We start from the raw sequence: 20481 nt of genomic DNA on the forward strand, positions 1-20481 counted from the left end.
ACTACCCCGGCAGGTATTGCATGGACGTTTTCACTAGCGACGCGGATGATGTTTTATAGTACCGATTTCGCCCACATTATAAGCCCCTTTACCACACAAGCAACTTCGTGCGCGCCCTGAGCGGTGTTATAGAGAGCGCTTAAAAGTGGTCGCTCGAGCTCCCCACACCACTTCGCGGCCGAAGCCGTCGCCATGTTGCCACACCGCGCGCAGAGCGCGGGTGCTTACGCGGCGCGTTTTCGCAAGCAGAAAACGCTCCATGAGGTTCGTGCTTTAGAGAGACTGGCTGTTTTTCACGGCCCGCTTCACTTGCGGCGGTCCCCTCCGCGAGCCCAACAAGCGAAGCGAGAGCTTGCAGCCGACCGCGTCACGCATGCCGCGAAACGGCGCTCCCGCTGGCTCTCGGAGCGGAGAGGGCAGGCAATAAACGCCACCTAAAACTGCCTATTGTTTATAGCAGGAATTATTGGAAACTACGACAAGAAGGAAAGTTTTTAACCGCGGTACGCCAGCGCTGCAATGACTTGCTTGACGAAAACACTGTATCGGCGGTACAGTGACGGCGCCAACCAAACTCACCGCGGAAAACACGATTACGGGTGCGAGGGAGTTCAAGTTATCAACCAGATTTAGTTATAGTACATGTCTAGAGACCACTGCGAAGTAGTGCTTGTAACAGGCCGCACGCGATTGGCGCGACACAAATTTTGGCGCACTTTTGGCGCACTTGCTTGCAAAATCGTGGTTTTTTATCAGGATGGCGCAGGATACCTCATTTGGCGCAAATTGGCGCATTTGGCGCAGGAGTGGCAGCACTGAACGAGTCAAAGGGACACTAAAGGCTGAATGAAATTTTAACTGAAAGATCATACATCTCTTAGCTCTTGCTGAGAAATAAGCAAACATTTCTCTCGCCTGCTTTCCTTTCATTTTTTCGTCATGTAGCCATCGTGCCACCAATTAGGAGTGAAGCACAGGCAGCCCCGGTGCAGTCAAGAGCATAAACGCTGGCAGCAGTAGCTTTTACATCTCCAAACAATGGCGGACTTTGGCATGTTTCTATGGCTGAGGAGGCTGGCTTGGACGTTCATGATTTTCCACCGACGGAATGACAAGCGCTCTTAAATGCTCGAGCGGTCGGTGTGCCCGCCTACTCCAGATTCCCCGACCCCGTCCAGCCGGCTGCCAGCAAAGCCTCTCTTCAAAGCAACAAGCCCGTTTCGAATACAGTACGTTAAACCTTGATATAGCGAACTTCACGCGGTCGTAGGTATACGTAACTATGGAAATGTTACCGCACGCTTGTTTGGGTCAAGTTATTTGACACAATTTGTGGCATTAGTTGAAGTTTTCACCTTCTGTGTCATTACTGAGGGGGACGAGAGTATTGCCGCTCTCGTTCGATCGCGCTTGAGAAACCAGGATGAAGTTTGAGCGGGATCGAGCTCAATCGCGTTTGAAACTGCCGTGTAGAATGTGCCCGATCCAGATTGAGCTCGATCCGGATCGACTCAATTGTGATTGAAAATGCCTGTGTGACAGAGGTATTAGGCGTGGCGTTGAGGGGTGTGGGAGGCCAACAGAGGAAAGGTGCTATGAAACTTCCGAGACTTTTTTAAGTGCGAATGCACTTTATAAGCGACCCCAAACCATCCACCGCCGGCGGCGGCGGCGGCGGCGGCGTCCGCAGTGCTCCTCTATATTTAAAAAAGAAACAGCATCCGGCGCCAGGTTTCGATCCGAGGACTTTGCGGCCGCAGCGCGACGCTCTACCGACCAAGCCACGGACATGACGCTGATATCAGTGTTAGTGACACGCCTTATATCTTTAACGCATTCAAACTACGTCGTCAGCGGCGTGCGTTGGCGACTCAGCGGCGTTATAGCGGCTTGATAACTGCGTGGTGTACACGTGATACTACAAACCCGATGGAAGAGATGAAAGAGAAGGCGGCGAGGCGGTGGGCTGCGGGGGCCGAGCGCAAGCGCCGCAAGCGGGCCGACAACCGTGCATTCGCACTTTCACATTCTCCCCCTCGGGGAAATGCGGGAGAATTTTTTATGTACAAAAACTTTGCAGTATGGGTGCGTGATGCAACCACGACACTAGAGATAGCCATGATTGTGAGTCGAGCGGAGTACACGCGGACCGACCGTGTAGCAGCGCTTACATGCTCCCGCTAAAGCGGAAAGCTTACATTAAATATCTTCCGGCCAAATTCGATTAAGCAATTACTTTTATGCCCTCTGAGCCCTAAAGAAACCGATTTCTCCGCATCGCAGCTGTCTAATGAACACGGGTGAAACGAAGATGACCACGTTCAAAGAGAGCAATTTATTGCCACCAGCACTCGATGTTTAAAGGAGCCATGAAGAGAAAATACAACTTCGTGTAATTTGAAAGAACTAGGATTCAGTACCTCACTCAGCTCCATCACAGCCCCAAAATATGTTTTTTTAACGAAAAAAAGCAAGAAGTATTTAAAAACTTTCAAATTTTGCGCCACAGTGACGTGTTATGAGCAAGAATGACATCATACGGGCCAACAATAAAACATAATTTTCAGTGCTTTAACTGCACGTTAGCATTCAAGTGATGCGGTCAAATGGAACTAGATGCCCCATTACAGACGTCCAGTCATGTGTCGTCGCGACAGGTCAGTTAGGCGGCCGCCAATCGCACAAACAAGGTTCCTTGACGTCATAGAAAAGTTGCGGGAAATTGGCTAGGGGGTCGCGACTGCTTCACACGTTTTCTTTAATATCTCCGTTATTTGTTCGGAGATTGCGATGACATTGGTATCATTGTTATCGGGACTAAGCAGTCTTTCTAATAAACCCAACTTGTATTTTGTCTTCATGGCTCCTTTAAGCCGTAGTGAAGAAGTTCGTAAGCAGTGCTTGGCGTTTCTTGACCTCGTATGTTGACAGCGCTAACAAGGCTTGCAAAACATTCACGAGCACCTGCGTGCCTCCGCAGAACGTTGATGGCATTCATCACTTCAGTGGCCGTCGGTTCCGACCGACACTTCCTCGGGCTCTTGTTCGGAACACTTTTCTTTCCCTTGGAGCGCTCATGCTGCTTACAAGACTTACGTAATGATGCACGAACAAAATATTAATGTGGTTATCAGCGAGCACAACCTAGAGCAAAAGCACCGTGAGGAAGGACCCGTAGAAAAAAAGCTTGAAGTAGGCTTCGGCAGCCTAAGCATAGAGGGCGCTGGCGTAGGCAACGATGGAGACATCAAAATGGTGGCTGCACTATTATACCGTCTATGACCGCTGGCGGTTTGAGCAGCTTCTTTCATCCCTATTAACTGCTGTCAACCGCAGATTTCACCGCTTTTCTTTCATTTTAGCCGTTTAAGAGTTAATGCGAGTACTGAATATCTTCTACGTAGGCTCTGAGAGGCACAATAAAACGTGCCTCGACCGGAATTTCGTTCTTCCTTTCTAGCTGTGGCTTCGTTAAATTGGAAGCGCCGCACGAGATTACTTCGTAAACTTGAGATAAAAAAACATGCGTTTTGGAAAATTTTGATAGAAAACTTGAAAAAATTCATTATATCGCGGATTTTGTTAAATCAAGGTTCGTTATATCAAGGTTCAACTGCATCAAGCGCGCCTCCAAGGCTCCGGGCTGGCAGTGCCTTCATGTCACCTCCTCACACACAACCGTCTCATATCTTCTCTCGCACGGCGTGAACCCAGCGTGAAATAACCACTCTTCCCGGCAGCCATGTCGGCTCAACAAGGGCAGATTGAAGCACACTGTACGGACTGTTAACAGGGGCTCGAGGTGAACCGGCTGATTGGTCAGCTACGCACTCGCAGCAAGTTCATTTCATGGGCGATATGTTCAAATGAACGCACTTCATCGATAGCAACATTTTAAATAAAGTGTTACTCTTTCTCCTACTCCTCCTCCACGTGCGGAGAACGGGAGAGTGGAAGCTCGGGCAGATCGCTTAGCCACCTGCAGTGCATCTTGTTCCTTTTGCCGATTCGAATGAAGCCACCTTAGCTGCTTCCTGCCAGGTATGCTGCTTGCAGAAGCATGGGCGCTCACCGTAGTAGGTTATTGACTTCACCAATTGCGCACCAATGCTTTTGGAAAACAAAACTGAAAGCGTGACGGCCGACAAGCTTGAGGGAAGCCACCTGTCTCGCAGTGTATAATATCTGCTGTCGTCTGCTTTTTTTAAATTACGTCAGCTCACGGGAAGCTTTGATTTACATTTACTTTATGGGCTCAACCACTTGGGAACTGTTTATTTCAGGAAAACATCTATAGATGCTTCTCCAAAGAGCTCTCGCCATTCGCCCCTTTTGCGACATCACAAACCCTAGCACCCAAATGCATATGGGGCGTCGTCTCCTGTTTTAACGTTTCTCGCTTTTTCTGTCACATTTAAAGGACTACTAGTTGCGAGAATGGTGTATTTCGATTCTCGGCACCGTAATCCGTTGGCACAGGCCAACTTGCTTCCACCCTTAAGTGTCCCTTTAACAAGAGAGGGAGAGAGGACAAGGAATGCCGCCTACCGACTGTTCTATTTACAGACGTATTGTTGAAACGAAACTCGGACACTGCAGGAGGCGTGCTGTGGGGCAGTTTGCAGGGCACCACAGCAGTGTTCCCGGCAGTGACCGAGACATGAACATCTTCTTGTGGCTCAAAAGAATCCAGATCTGCAAGAAGGCAAGACAGAGGGGACGTGTTTGGTGAGGGCAGTGATCGGCGCCTGCACACACTGCGCCTTCAACGACAGGAACAGTGCTGCCAAGGCTTCAAAAGCGCCTTGAACCACGCAACCCCACCTCTGATTGCTGAATAAGGTGCTGTATTCAATGCTCAGAACAGAAACTGCAAGATCAAACGTATGCCTTTAATGGATGAATTCAGTGCCTAGGCAGTGATGACTTCGTGACAACGTTAGGTTGAAAATGTAATGAACCTCTGCTGCAAGCATAAAAACACCTGCAAATGACCTGCATCTTATCACATGACTGCCAAAGTAATACATAATTTCGACTGGACATAAAAATGTACACAAAATGTGGTTCGATGCAGCGAAGTTCGAAGCACCGAGGAGGACTGTGGAGCTGGGTTCCACAACAGATCACAGCAGAGTTCACACAATTGTATTGAGAGGAATGCAATGTTTCCGAGTCACTCAGCTCTGTGTAGAAACAGTCAGTGCTGTCCTTTCGAAAGTACTAAGCATGGAACTGCCACTACACTTAGCTTCATTTCCCCCCTTTTTTTGGTACACTGTAGAATACATCTGGGCACAAAGAAATTACCTTATCCAGTCTTTAGCGAGTAATGTGGATAAACAGCGTTCTTTGCTGTTATTGGCCACAGTAGGGTACACCACTAAAATCACCCTTGACAAAAGTTTCAGGTATGTATGTGCTTGTAAAGATTTCTCGTACTCGATTTACCGGTGGCTTCGTTATTTATGCCACGCTATACATGTATATAGATGCCACAAAACTAATGAACAAGTTGTATGAAAAGTTCTGTGGGCAGTAATCGATTACTCTAAAGTAATTTATTGATTACTTTTTACAGCAAAGTAATTGTAATCGGTTGCTTTCTTTCAGTAACATGTGCAAGTCTGGTGACACATCAGTATTTATTTATTTTTGCAAGGAAGGGAATAGAACGACGAGCCAACATCCAAGAGGAAAGGCTTTCCGACTGATTACGGCACCAAAGCTAGGTACACATGGGCTTTGCGGTTAATCCAGGCTACGCAGGGGATCTGCAGAGGATCTTTACGTGCGCCAAAATGTCGCCGCCCCCTGGAAAGCCCCCGCTCACCGGCGACGATGGCGCTGGCAGGGGCACTGAGGATGAGCAGGTCCCTCTGCTGAGCGGCGCACTGGTAGGAGTGGCGTGCGTGCTGCGGGGCGGCGCCCGACGCGTTGGCCAGCCTCCCGGCGGCGACCAGCACCTGCAGCCGGTGCTTGGAGAGCTTGACGACGCCCGGCGAGCCCTCGAGCAGGGGGCTGTCGTTGTGGAACCACAGGGTGTCGGCCGTCTTGGGCGACACCGAGCAGCGGAACGAGGCCAGCTCATGGTTGTGGGCGTCCACGAACACCGAGCTCGGCTCCTCCAGGAACCGCAGCTCTTGCTCTGCGGCACCCGCCGAGGGAGGAGGGACTTTCTCCCATTCACTGCTGCCACGATGCTGACCAAGAACATTTTAGTTCGTTTCACCCCAAAACTTGACACAGCATCAACTGCTGATTTCAAATGATGATTGCACATAGTCAAGTCAAATTTGCATTAACTAAAGTTTGCACAGCACTACAAAGGACGTGAGGGGTGTAGCAAAAAGGGGCCAACTAGTGCAGATGTTGGCTTGTGTGCAGGGCAGGTACTTGGTATATGCGTTTTACAATGAGGCGATGTGCATGCGTTGTAGGAATCGTTCAAGTAAACTTTTCAGTCGTTTCATTTCCCTCGGACCAGAAACCACGTCTAGGAACGGCATTAGCCACAACAAAAGGCGTGCGCACTCTTCGTAAATCAAGGGGGCTGATGGAGAGCATACCTTCCAGGAAGATGGCTGCCGCGAGGAGGTGTGTGAACAGGCATGCACGCGCTGCCCACGTCAACAGCTGGGGGCCCATGATGTTCCTGAAGCAGAGGCCCCCCCCCCCCTTCAGTCCACCTCAGCACGGCAGTTACACAGGCAATGCACGCACAGACACCATGTCACCGAATGCTGGCCGTGGCGTTCGTGCACGGCAGCTGCAAGCCCTGTCTCTTAGAAAGATTTCGAAAAGAAAGATTAGAAAAGTTTGCACCTAAATGCCTATTTTCAAAATCGGCACCTCTATGAACACCATTTAGCCTCAAGTTTCGCTTTCGAGTGCCGCTTGAAATCGTTATTGAAATTATCGGGTAACACTGACCATTGCGAACTTCATGGGGGTTCAACCTAGTTCAACCGGCTCCCGAAAAACAACCACTGGCAGCAATAGGGAGGCGAAGCTGAAGTTTGCCGGGCGAGGGAAGCGCTGCCCTCTCCCCTCCGGGGGAGTACGCGGCGGCGGCTTTGGCACGTGCTTTTTCCGCTGCGCGCGTGCTGCATTTTTCGCGCTAGGAAGAGGGCTGAGCAAAATTTTTTTTTTACTTATGAAACCATACCTGTCAGCACGTGTCCAGCAAGTTCGGTTTAAGCGTAGAGTAGTTACTGAGTTCATTTTTGTCGACGTTTGTCTTGTCGTCTGCTACAGACGCGCCGCCTGCTTCCCTCCGCTCGACCGGCAGACTGCCCCAACGATTTTAAGTGGGGAAACGCGTTGTTCGGCGGTCGTCGGTTGCTCTTTTCTTCTGCAAGGCGACAGCTGTTCAGCTTGTCACAGCGTACTTTTCTCTTGTTCGTTACTCCCTTCGCGTGCTCGCGCTTCGGGCATCCGGACTTTCTGGACTGCAGAAACACTGAGGCTTGCAATAAATGTAAGATAAACGTGATTGATTATGGTTAATAGGTTATTTCTTACTCTTGAAACAATCAGCTGCATCTAATAAAAACGCATTAGAAAGGCACACGCTAATTAAGGGGTGCGCTGACAACGCCGCATTTCCATTTTACTTGTCCTTGAAGAAATTTTTGTTCGCAATGTTTGTCACCCGCTTGGAGTACAAGTATGGGTTAGCGTGACAGTTCGCGGAAACAACAGAACAGCTTGGGGCGTATAACTTTTAATTACTATTAATACGCAGAATTTGGTGTATAACTCTTTTAATTACCAGTATTCGTAAATGTGGGAAAAAAACGAACAACGCAGCAATCCCGTCCAGAACACAAGTCACAATGACAAGACGGACCAGAGCTACTACAGCCAGGTAAATCGCTAGAAACTATTTCTTTTTCACCCATGCAAAATGTCAACCTATTGTGTTATATATGGACGATATCGAACGGCACCAGCTAAACAACTCCGAAGTTCATTTATTATTAAAGCGGAAAACAATCATTGGCAGCATGCATTAAAAAAGTGTAGAGGGGAGGACTCGTTAGAACACTAGTTCGCATTTTCAAAGCCGGGTAATGTAAACTGAAAGCACACAGATACAAACAAAAATGTGTCAACTTATTTCACCTTTCGAACCACAGTGATCCGATCCATGCTTACCGTCTATCCTTTTGGTGCGCTTTCGCGGGGATTATGCAGAATTTAACAAATGGATCCTCTTTACTGTCGTGGCAGCTGACCATGTAACAATATGGGGGGTTTGCTTCGCTTTCAGTTTCCTCTTTTCGTTTCGGGCTAGTAAGGAGTGTTCCCGCCGCTCTTTGTACGGTTGCTTTGTTCACATTCGTGAGTAGGAGGCTGGATGCCTCATGCGGTGCAGGAGACAGCGCGAGCACTTGCCAGACGCGGAGGAGCGGGCGGGGGTGCATCTGCTTAGGGCGCTGAAAAGCCGTTCACCAGACGCAGTCGTTTCGCGATGACTGAGGTGGTTAGACCAGCCAAGGGTCGCCCACAAGAGCACTCTTTATCCCATGAAACCGCCGGGGCGCTCGACCATTCGACTGGCGCGTAGCAAACGACGCGTCTCTAGCAGACGACAAGACAAGCACCGGCGAAAATGGACCCAGTAGCTACTCTACATATAAACAGAACTTGCTGGACATGTGCTAATGTGTATGCTTTCATAAGTCGAAAGAAAATTTTACCCAGCCCTCTTCCTAGCGCGAGAAATGCAGCACGCGCGCAGCGAAAAAAGCTCGTGCCGAAGCGGCGGCCGCCCCGGCGTACCTACTCCCCCGGAGGGGAGAGTGCAGCGCCACCCGGCGATCGTTCCGGAGCCTATAAAATGGGACGCGCTGGCCAAACCACGGCGGCTAGAAGGGCCACCACAGAAAGACCGTGGACAGCCATCAAGGGAATGAAAAGTGAACAGCAAAAAAAGAAAGAAAAATGTGATTTTTTCTGTGATAATTTCATTTCATTTATTATACCCTTAAGGGCCCGGAGGCATTACATAGGGGGGGGGGGGAATAACAGGGTTTGCAGGAGTACTATTGAACAAAATCACGGAAAAAAAAAAAAGAAACAAGAAGGTGAACATGAAAGCCGGAAAATACAAAAGAAAGAATACCTTAAATAAAAATTACACAGAAAATGTACAAAGGTAACAGTTAAGTCCAGCGAACAGAATTCTAAAATACAAAAAGCAGTTGAAGCATCAATAGGACCTGTTGCGGAATTATGGCAGACGAGGAGGGCGACCGCCTACTATCATGCCCATCAGGAGCTAGAGGAGAAAGAAGCTAAGAAACTCAGTCCGGCTGTTGATCCTGATAACAGTCCGGCTCAGCCATGGCCTCGCGTCTGCGTCCCGTTCCATAACATTTCTGGTGCCGTGAAACCCGGGAACGATGGACCAGCGGACTTCACAGCGCAGCGCCTTCAAGTTAGTGCGTGGCCTCAGGTACGTCGGATCTTCTCATTTCGGAGACCTCACCCTTTAACGGTGCCTGCCATGGCTGCGTTCTGGACGCAGACCCCTCGTCTAGAACCCGGAGATGAGCCCCACCCATCGGACCATCCCGACCTTTGCTTCGCTGCGCTCCCCAATTCTGATGACTGGCAGGTCGTAGAAAGACTTCGAATTTCGCGGGTCATCCTCCGGGTGGACATAACAGAATTAGCCAGTACAACTGTTCGTGCCTTGCAATCGTCAACACCGAATATCAGTATGCTTATGGATTTGTGCAGTGAGGTAGAACAAAAACAGGATCAACTTCGAAAGCTTGACGGGCAGATACAGAACCTTCTGGACTTTGATAGCTTCGTAAAGGACTTAGAAGAGGAAGACGAATACTCATACACGGTCAGTCATGCTAAGGTTTCATTAAAGGAACGAATTTCTCTGGTAACTTTGAGGACGTCGTTCACCCTGACGAAGACTTTTTCTCTACCTCAACACACGCAGGGGCCTTTCAGAGGGGGCACCTCCCTGAAAAAGGACGCGGCCAATACAGCACTCCCCTTCGCAAGAAGGGCTGCTTTCGAAACGGCGAGTTCGTCGTTTTTAGTGGAAGAGAGGACGGAGCAGCACAGCATCCCTACATTTGCAACATTGTCGGTGAACCAGGCGGCGGGACGTAGCCACGATACCGAGTTTGACGAAGCAGCCGGCGCCGTGCCATTCTGCCCAAGTGAGGAAAATACCATCCCAGACTCGCATGCTCTCGGGGCCAAGCCCAAAAGGCCTCCTGCGCTGCCCAGGGGGCGCTGCGCAAGCGGCTTCCGGGCAGTACTTCCGGGTAGTACAAAGCTGCGCGGGTCCCATAGGATCCCGTGTTGACAGAAGCAAAATGAGCTCGACGCTCCCGATTATTTTGCGACGTGGTTACCAGCTCATCCCCGACGCGTCCGATCTATTTCAGCGATCAACTTGGCATTAGGGGGAAAAGCTTTGCAGCGCTAAACACGTTTACAACGCCGACGAAAGTGCCGGGACCGCGACGGCGTCTGCTACTCGCAGGTTCACCGATCAATGGTCGTACGAAGTGAAATTTTAAGTGAAATTTCTAGTTGAAACTAATACTCTAGGCGACAAAGACTTCTCAAAAACAGCCGATCAAAAAAGAAGAGTGACGCAATCGGCGATGATCGCGATTTAAAAAGCCAGCGAGTCCGGCGGACCGCAGGCTCGCCTGCTGCGGTGCGCCGCTCTTTTGCGTACCTGCACACTATGCCTGCACGTTCATTAAACAGTGCTCGTTTGCGTCGCCGTTACGAATAAATGGTGCAGCGTTAGCTTGCCGTTTTGTTGCGTGTCTCAGTGACAAAATGCCGCGACCGTCTGAAGCGTGAAATCTGTTTTGCGATTCCGAAATGAGTGGCCGTAAAACAAAGTGGTCAGGCGAACTGAGAAGCCGCTCGCTTTCCTTGTTTGCTCTAAATTTACTTAATTACGCACTTGCATTATATATTCCAAGTTCGCACTTAATAGGCTAGAATGAGGGTCAGCAACGTTTAAAATTGTAGGGCCGAGATGCATGCAGCCGACTCCGGAGGGCTGGACGGCAAATTGGGTGGGAGGGGGAGGGGGGGCTTTGAAGGCAAAGAAAATAGCGAATTGCCAATAATATTTGACAACAATTTGGGGGACAATTCAACTGGAAGCGACCAATTCTCTGTTCATGTCTCGTTGCCTAACTCCATTTGAGGACAAAACTGGCGTGTCGGCGTTCAGATTGTTAGCGACGACCCCTGCACTAGACGATAACCAACAGAATATGATCGTATGTAAATATTGGGGGCCGCGCGCCGTGCACGCGGCTGTCATGTTATGCAAATATAGAAGTACACATCTCTGCAGGCAGCGTGCGTGCGATTTGGTGCTTGTTTTGCATCCTTTAATAGCGCTTAATTTGTTTATTTGGCGCTATTGCCCCACCTACTCGCTAGTATACATGTACCCTGCCGTTCGTAAATCGTGCGGCGTAAAACGTTACGCAATAATAATTTAGTTTGCGAAAATACGAGACAAAATTTCCACTCGTTTCAAAGGCGGTGCCAGGCCAGCAGTGTCAGCTGAGTCCACTGCGCAATTCTTGGGTTCGCTTGCATGCTCCCGCTGAAGCAACCTTTTGCAGTTACCTCAGGATATAGGATGAGCAGCGCTCCGTGTTTATGCTACTCGTGAACTTTCCTTTGTCGACCGCACGCAAGAAGAAAAAAAACTGTAACTGTCGTCAAACAGTTAAACCACCCGACCTGGCGATACTGTCCCACGCCGCGACCACCGCGACAGCTCGCTCAAAAGAAAGTTGACAAATCGGCTTCTTTTAGCGGATATTATTTTGTTTAGCCTCTGCAACTACTTTAACGGCTATTTCATACAGTATGCAGTCATTTAAACATGCCACAAAGCGCCACAACCAACTTTCACTCTGGCTTGTAATTGAAAACCCATGGAGGGCGGCGAGGGTTGTCTGCTTTTCTACTACCCAGAGGCATCGGCCGCTAGGGGCGCTGCATGTCGCCAAAACTCCAGCGCAGGAGGCCAAAGGGCCATCGCGCACGCGCAAAACTCAGATGAAGTCAACGGGTGACAGGTATCCCGCGTGCAATGAGAAGACATTCACCCGTGTGCCAGCGTTACGAAACGAGTGGCTCGGCAGCAAGTCTCTGAAGAAGCGAATTCAAGCACGTGAAAGACAAGCATCCGTTCGACCGCCTGAAAACAGAAAACGCAGATACACTGCGACGATACAGATGCAAGTGGTTAAAACTCAGCCAGTACGCAGAAAGGAACGTCGAAGGCGAACAGGAAAAGAAATGGGCACCACTGACCAGAAGGTTCAGGCTGCATTCCGAACACGATTTGTCCATGCTCACTTGAGGACTAACTTTACTGCATCATTTTATAATACAGCCCAACCCAAGCAAAACTTGGGGCCCCGTCCTACCCAAGAAAGTATCCAGAAGAAGGCATCGAGCCTCGAAGCATCGATGGAGGGTAAAGCAGGCGCAAAACTGCCACCTGCCGTCTTCAAAGGAATGACACTGGACCACCCATCTATGGCAGAACCTATACTAACCTGTTCTGAACTTACCCATTAGTGTCCCCGTCGAAGGTGGGAGTATGTCGCGGAATTATGGAAGACGAGGAGGGCGACCGCCTACTATCATGGCCATCAGGGGCTAGAGGAGGAGGAAGCTAATAAACCTCGGTCTGGCTCAGCCATGGCCTCGTGTCTGCATCCCGTTCCATAACAGGACCATCAAGCCAGAACAGTAGAATCGAGCAGTAGAACAGTAGCAATCGAGCTATTTTGCGGAAGCTCTTACGTTGGCCAAACGGGCCGTTGCGTCAATGAGAGAGCCAGGGAACATGAATTGTCGCTTGGTAAAGATAATGGAGAACATTTGCCCACCCACTCTCATTCCTGCGGTTGTGAGCCACGGTTCAAAGAGATAAGAATACTAAACAGAAGCAAGAACAGGGCTGCGAGAGAATTAGCCGAAGCGTTTCAATCAGGAAGAGAGCGGATGAATGTGGAAGTGATACCTCGATTGCTCTGTACAGTAGTGAAATGGTTTTTCTGAAAAACGTGCGGTGACATGTCTGGTTTTGTTATCATCTGTGTATGTGTACGCTCCTTCTGTCTCACCCTCTCTTTTCCTAGGAAATATAAGCACATGCGAAGCCGAATAAAATAGTTGGAAGTTAGCGCCTGTCTCGTCTACTCTGTTCTTCGTCTGTGTGTTTTTGTTGCGCTTCAAATCATGGCATCTATTCACCAACTAGCCCAGCAAGAAGTTCTCATGCTTTTTAATGCCTAAAAATTTGACCTCCAGTAATAAGGCTGATTTTCTTTAGTCATAGTTACCCCTCAAAAAAGACCGTCTCGAACGCTACACATTAATGGAAATTGTTTTTATTGGTGTTAGTACTGCTGGAGGGATTCCAACGAGATGCTTTTCCGACGATTATACACAAAGTATTAAAGTGGCCCCCTTCCAAGTGATGTTTCAGCTGTGGTTATAAAAAATGTCAGGCATTAGGATGCCTTTTTGTGCACAAGAAAAGAATGTTGATGAATATGGCCACGCTACATGATGTGTTGCCATCGTGTAGCAGCCAAGTGGGTGCAATGTGTGGCACGTGCTCAAAACAAGTTAAACCTGCCTGACAGTACAGTTGGAAGCTTTATGACAGTAAACATGGGAGTACAGTACATGCAGAGCAGTGTAGCGACAGTTTGGTGAACTCGCGTAGTTCGTACATTTGGCGGATCCATCCCCTGACAAAAAAATGCCTTGTGCCACCTGCACACTCTATGTTCTTTATGGAGCTTTACAACATTTATAAGGTAACATAGGCATACTTTGGAATTTTCATAGTGCTACACACAAGAACAACTTGACTTCGGATGTTTTCAACAATCTGGTAGCAACTGTAGAACGTTCAAACTTGTTCTACATTTTCACTAGGGGTGCGTATGACTGCCACATAAAGCCGCATGCAGCAGCATTGTTAGTTGTCATCACTGTTCTGCCACATTTCGTACGTGGTCACTGGAAAGGATCTATTACGCAGGTACCACGCTAAACTGAGGCCAAAATAATGCCAATGAAACAAAATAATGGCAAAATATAGTCTCTTGTATGGTTAAATTGTACGCAGGTACCATCGGTGTACATCAGGTGGTCACCGGTCAACATGACTCGGGAGTGGTTATTTTGCTACAGTCTGGAAAGGCTGGCTTGGTACCCACACGATACTTAAATACAAGAAAAGTTCTCACGTTTTCAAATAGTGCTTTTAGCATTATGAACTCCAATTTATCTATGTTGTTGGCCTGAGAAAAATGGGGTCTTGTCGCACTTTCAAATACGCGATACGGCTGCTGCAGCAGCAGCGCCGGCTGCTCCCGCAAGAAAAAAAATGGTTTGGAGAACTTCTAGCAATTTAATAGATTTTTAATTTTTATTACAAATAAACAAAAACGTACATTTCGCTCTACACTATGAAAAATAATTACAACTATATTATTATGACATCACACGGGACCGGAGCCAAAGCGGCGGGGGGGACCTGTCTCATACCCCGCACGGGTGCGAGATGCTGCCTAAACAATTTAACATTTCAAATTTCGCAATAGCAGCAGAAACACATGCTAGCACGAAAACTGAAGCTTTTAATGCATAGCATTCTTTGTCACATACCCCCACAGCCAGTAGCGTGTAACTTCCTGCATTTCCACAATAATGCAGATTTTGGGAAAGTTCAAAATATAATCATTAGAATAACATAAATGGAGATAACTGGTCGAACGAAATTTTGAAAAACATTTTAGTTTTTAGCGTTATTGGAGATAACTTTAGCGTAATCGGAGATAACTGGCCGGACAGGAAAAAATTTGGCTAGAGAGAACACTCAAGACAGGCAGCATAAGAATGCTACGCATTAGTAAATAATTCTCTGAATTTCTGCAGAATTTTTTTCTTGGAAACAATCTTTGCATAATATCGGCTTTGTCTGCTCTGATTTTTTTTTTTTTTTTTTACTTTACCCACTGAAACTGCACCTAGTCTGTAAGGCAAGCCTTAAGCGGCACCCACATGGAGCAATTTTTGCGAGCGACGCGCCGAGCAATGCGACGGGGATCCGCAATCGCCTGTCAAATTGCTCGCTGAGGCAGCCCCATGAAAGTTATTGCGCGAGCAATTGCGAAACACAATGCCCATATTGCCGCACAGCGCTCAATACGATTATCGAAGTACACACAGCCGCAAGTTTTTTTTATGTGTGCATTTGTCACAAAAATGGGAAATAAATGTATTTCCGTAAGCAGAGGGTTGTACTTTTCCAGGATAACACTGCGCAGTCACTCGCCCCTTCCTCCCATTCTCTCCCTAAGCCAGAAGCTGCACCCCTTGCGGCTCTCCTATTGGATATACTCGGTTACAACTTAAGAACGGCAACGGAAGTTGTCTGTGCTTCATCACCGCAGACGGATGTTACTCCACGCGGCGCAAGTAGTGCGTTACTGGGAATATTTTGAACGTGCCACAAGCCATTTCCCTGATTTTGTGGACTTAATATGCTTATAAACTACTGCAGAGACGCCAAATAAAGTACGTGTGAAAAGGCAGGCGATATCCCGCATTCATAGCAGTCTCCTTTCAAAACGCGCGCGCCCGTTGACATCCGGGTCCGTCGCTTAGGCGGAGTGATACCGTACACGAGACATTGCTGTTATTGAATTGTTCCCGAGTATTTGCCCCGAGATTGAACACAGTCGGCCGCTGGCGGTGGCGAGACGAACCGCTCGTAGTGTGGACGGCGCTCTCGCGTCGTCTGCTCATTCACATTGCGCGCAGTGCAAGACACGTGCTGCACATGATAAAACAACCAATATGTGTACTTGCTTTGCAGTAAGCAATGACATAGTTACCCCTACTTCCGCATTTCCTTTAGAGACACAATAATCAGTGGCCGTTGCGGGTCAATGCGCTGGTTTAATTCCACAAAACATCTTCGCCGTGGTCGCCGCTTGAGTGTGAAACGTGTTGTAAACATTGCTTCGACGCATTGCACTTTTCTTATTGATGAGGTCAGTCGTCTGCCGTTTCGGGAACATCAAAAGGTGCCTTTTGAAGTTGGCGTAGTGGTGATTTAAAGGATAAAAGTTCGATACACGAAACGGGTAAGAAGCGATAACACCTGTACATACCCTGTAATTGCATTTTGTCCTTATAGAAAGAAGAAACAAACAAGACCAAATTACAACGCACACGACCCGTGCGCCATCGCCTATACGTTACCGGGGGCGTATTTTACACCCGCGCAAGCACCTGTGCGATCGCGAATTCTCCCTGTACCTTTTCGAAAATAAATACCATTTTTGGACAGTCGTTGCTTATATGCTAATTTTACATACTATTTAAAACATGTTTCTGTGAATGCGCAAGAGTATTTCGGGAGGATTTCTGGGTAAAATTAATCCCAACATGAATCACCTCGTCCAGAAGTGTGTTTCACTCAGCATAACCAAATGCCTAATATGGTCACGTCTTAACCTCTAAAAGTGGACCCAAGTTTAAAGGAGGAGGAAAAATTGCGTACCGCATTTTCCGGTCTATAAGTCGCACCTTTGTATAAGTCACACCCCCCTCAAAATGACAGTTTTTCCAAAAAAACCGTATATAAGTCTCACCGTTGTAAAAGACGCACCGGTATATAAGGCGCACTTGTTAATTAGGTAAACTCATAGTGAATCAGATCGTTAGAAAGTGCGGCGAAAGTACATGGTTGTGGCGGCCGCCACCTATTAACGCATCCCCCTGAAACCAGGCCTAGACACGGGCATATAACATCTAAAGTCTGGACATAACTAACTTCTCAAAAATGGTTTATGGATACACACAGATGGCATGTACGTACGGACGGCGTTTAGGCAAAACTATCGAAGTCTTTTTCCTCAGACTCGCTAACAAATAATTCAGTATCTTCAGTGGGAGTTCCACCGGTGCATCACTGTTGTCCTCCGACTCTCTGATGTCTTCTTCGCCAACATCGTTACCACTCGCGGACCGGATTACTCTGGCCTTTATCAACCCGGCTACAACTGTTTTTGTAGAAATTCAGTCCCAAGAGTCGGAGACCGATTTGGCCACCTCTCCAAACATCACGCGTCTCTTGTATGCTGTCGTAACTCAGCGCAATAAAGGTGTCATGGCGGACGGAAGTGACGCGACAGGAAGCGGCACGAAAATCAAAACTTATCTCCAAACTGTCATTTTAAAAATTAGCAGCACATTTACCTCCTTCAGAGTAACTGTCTGTAATAATTAATGAGCTGCATTTTGTTTTTGCAACCCAGTTTGATGTTACTTTGAATTTATTCTGAACTGTAGTTACTGCGCATGGCCTAAAGTGGCACGTGGTTGTCGCAGGCCATTATCGTTCTTTTTGACTAGAAAAAGCTGCAAATTCTTTGGTGCAATGTCCTGGAGCGACATATGGGCTATGAGAAATGCCGTACCGGTGGACTTGGGATTGACTTACACCATAGAGCTGTGTCTCAACGTGCGCTGGCCACGCGCGGCCACCGCGAACCAGATTTATTCCATACATAAGTCGCACCAGTTGATAAGACGCACCAACGAGAAAAAACCGCGACTTATACACTGGAAAATACGGTAATATAATGCACACTGTTGCCCACATGTGTGGAGGGTGTGTGTCATGACTCGCTAGATTTTTTAATTTTTTCCCACAATGCTCACTTTAATACAATTTTGAAAAACGCAAGCCACAATTCCTGAACAATCTCGGGCCAAAAGGGGGTTTAATCAGTTATGAAAATACTGGCGCCTACTTGCTGAAGTAGTGCTTTTTCACCTCTACGGAACATGACGCCTAGCACACTTTCAATTGCAAGCAATATTGATAACCAACGTTTGGCTTTTCGCGTTACATGCGTTCTCTTCTCGCTGTGCTTGGAACGTTGCCTGACCCCCCCCCCCAAAAAAACGAAATGCACACAAACCTTTTATCCGAGGCTTTCTTATTAACCAATCCTCAAGAATTAAATGCTAAGACAAAAACGAGGTTCAGTAAACGGGAACCCATTGCACTGTTTCGTAACGAGAAATAAAAAGAAACGTTTTACTACATCTGCAACAGGGCAATTTCATTTGCCATGTTGATGGTTCGTAAGCGGCATTACGCAAGAATGCAAACACATCTCGCTGTTCTAGGCACCTGTTAGATTTTAAAAGGAACGCCAATGGTCAACAGTGCAGACGCATTACCGTAAATCTGTGCTCATTGTGAGGTCCCAGAAGCTTGGTTTACACCCTGGAAACCTGCTTGTCACTTCGCAAGTCTAGCTAAACAATGAGACATTGATTGTACTGCGCGTGTTAGCAACTTAATTCGCAAGGTCATTTGCGACGAAAGCATTAAATAAGTGATCCGGCACCGTTATTCATCAAACCTGCCTTCAGAGTCGCTAAAATTTTGTTTAAAGCTGCGCGCAAAAGGCCTGTTAGAACGATTGCATTTATATCCCTACGCTGGTTAAAATTCAGTAATTTTATGTTGCGTTTCGAACGCACAAGAAATATCATAAGCACATAGAAAAAATGTCAGGGCAGTAAGTGGTACGTACGTGCTACCATTTTAGGGCATCCCACAAATACACGAATGCATCATGCTACCAGCAAAAGCGATTGAAACTGCTGTTGTAAACTGAATTACAGAGATCGAGGCTTCCTGATCTGTTTCTGTTTATGATTTTATTGAAGGCTCAAAGCCACAGTCTGCAAAGATCAAGCTTGCTACGAGCCACGGCATACAAGTTCATTGTCATTATTGCAGCTGTTCTGTGATTCCCGATGAGTAGCCACTTTTTTTTGTGTACTATAAAAATTTTATTGCCGACTCCATGCTATAGGTTGCATGTTTAGGAACCGAACTACAGCATACCACTCTTGTCTGCCCCTTTCGTGCGCACATACGGCGTGAGAAAGGCACGAAGCGCGCCCACAGTGCGCATTCTCCCGGGCCGCTCAGCAGAGCATCCACACTAGCAATGTGACAGTGCCGCCACCTACATGTCGATCTCGCGGCAAATAGTCACTGAGGCCCCTTCCGGGATGTGAGCAATTTTTTTCTGGAGACCAGAATCGAGCGATCCGATAAACAATTTGGTCTGCCGCAAAAAATAGTTTGTCACTAGTCGCGTCACTCCCCGAATCGCTTGCAAAATCACTCCATTGTGGTTAGCGCTTTAGGGGAGGACTACGGAATAATTCAGATTACCTGAGGATCTTTAACATGTGCCAAAATCTCAATACACAGTCTTTTTTTTTTTTTTTTGCCTCCAACAGAAAAACGGCCACCGCAGCCAAGATCGAATCTGCTTTGTCTCTGCAACCTGCCCCCAGCCCACCATTTCTCTTCAAATTCTCCAAAAAATGAGAAAGAGCCCACAATGTATAGTGCATTTAGATCGGCAGTATGAACATAGATCACCAGTAATAGATCACTTTCATTTTCAAATACTGAAACCCAATTCCCATTGAAGATGGCAGTACAGATATGGTGTTTTCTCACATGCTGCTAATCAACTCGTTTGAAGGCTTGAACCCCAGTTCATGCACTCGTTGGTACCACAGCGCACAGGTTTTGTTTTTACTTTTGAGCATTAAAATTTCAGAATACCTTTTGTACAGCAGTGCACAATAATTTTGAACAAACCAGGAGCCAAGAGCTCCCTCAATTACATTGTGGCCCCGAATGACTTTCACACACACACACACAAAAGAAAATACACACGAACGAATAGAAATAGAGAAAACTTCCCATTTCTGCACCACACGACGCCAGCAGTGGCGTGGTAGGGGAAATAGCCCATGTTAGCATTCAAGTGATGCCATCAAACAGAACTCAGAAGCACCCCCACAGCTGCTGCACAGTGACGTTTCTTGGCAGTGGCTTTGGTAGGCAGCAATCAATCACACAAACAGGTCCAAGACAGCGGCTGGAGAAGCGCCACTGTTTCCTCAGCTTTTTATAGATTCGAAGTTATTTGACCTTTGCATCAAAATTTGTATCATGGTAAATTGATTAAAGGGGGCTTTATAATGAACTGTGTGCACTGGAAACTACGGGTGTTAATGCAGAGCAATGTTTGCAAAACTTCTAAATGGTTTCACATTATTGTCCGCATCATTAAAATATAGTTACGAGAACGAATGAAATGAAGTGCTTTAAGAACGTCCGTCAGTTGACCAAAACCGGACAGTAATGGCTGATGTAACTATTAGCAAATAACCAGCAGGTAAAGAGCGTTTCACTAAACGCGGTGAAGCATTTAGTCCCTCGGCAATAATGTTGGCGTATGTGCAACAACCTAACTTTTCTGTTCGCAGCTACTACATAAAAATACGGATTCTTTTGTTGGCGACGGAAACTAA

At 47.4% G+C, this 20481-nt stretch overlaps 1 protein-coding gene and 1 long non-coding RNA gene across 5 annotated transcripts in view; one reads left to right on the forward strand and one right to left on the reverse strand.

Annotated features, from left to right (window-relative positions):
- Nucleotides 1–20481, reverse strand: part of LOC144178126 (interference hedgehog-like) — a 67258-nt gene that overhangs the window by 45726 nt on the left and 1051 nt on the right. For all 3 annotated transcript variants that reach the window (XM_077705671.1, XM_077705669.1, XM_077705670.1), the window contains exons 2-4: nt 6570–6655; nt 5834–6148; nt 4549–4695 (exon numbers count right to left, since the gene is read on the reverse strand). In XM_077705671.1, the coding sequence (XP_077561797.1) occupies nt 4549–4695; nt 5834–6148; nt 6570–6648 (541 nt within the window). In that variant the 5' untranslated portion in view covers nt 6649–6655. The remainder of the gene's footprint in view (nt 1–4548; nt 4696–5833; nt 6149–6569; nt 6656–20481) is intronic.
- LOC144178133 (uncharacterized) overlaps nt 9345–20481 on the forward strand; it is a 37820-nt gene continuing 26683 nt past the window's right edge. Inside the window, exons 1-2 of one of the 2 annotated variants that reach the window (XR_013323954.1) lie at nt 9345–9463; nt 9968–10193. This is a non-coding gene — a long non-coding RNA (uncharacterized LOC144178133). Of the gene's footprint in view, nt 9464–9757; nt 9866–9967; nt 10194–20481 lie in introns of those variants that run through there. The other variant, XR_013323953.1, reaches the window with a different exon arrangement.

The sequence above is a fragment of the Haemaphysalis longicornis genome, unplaced genomic scaffold (assembly GCF_048455015.1).
Source record: "Haemaphysalis longicornis isolate Haplotype H1 unplaced genomic scaffold, Haemaphysalis longicornis Haplotype H1 scaffold_4, whole genome shotgun sequence".
NCBI lineage: Eukaryota > Metazoa > Arthropoda > Arachnida > Ixodida > Ixodidae > Haemaphysalis > Haemaphysalis longicornis.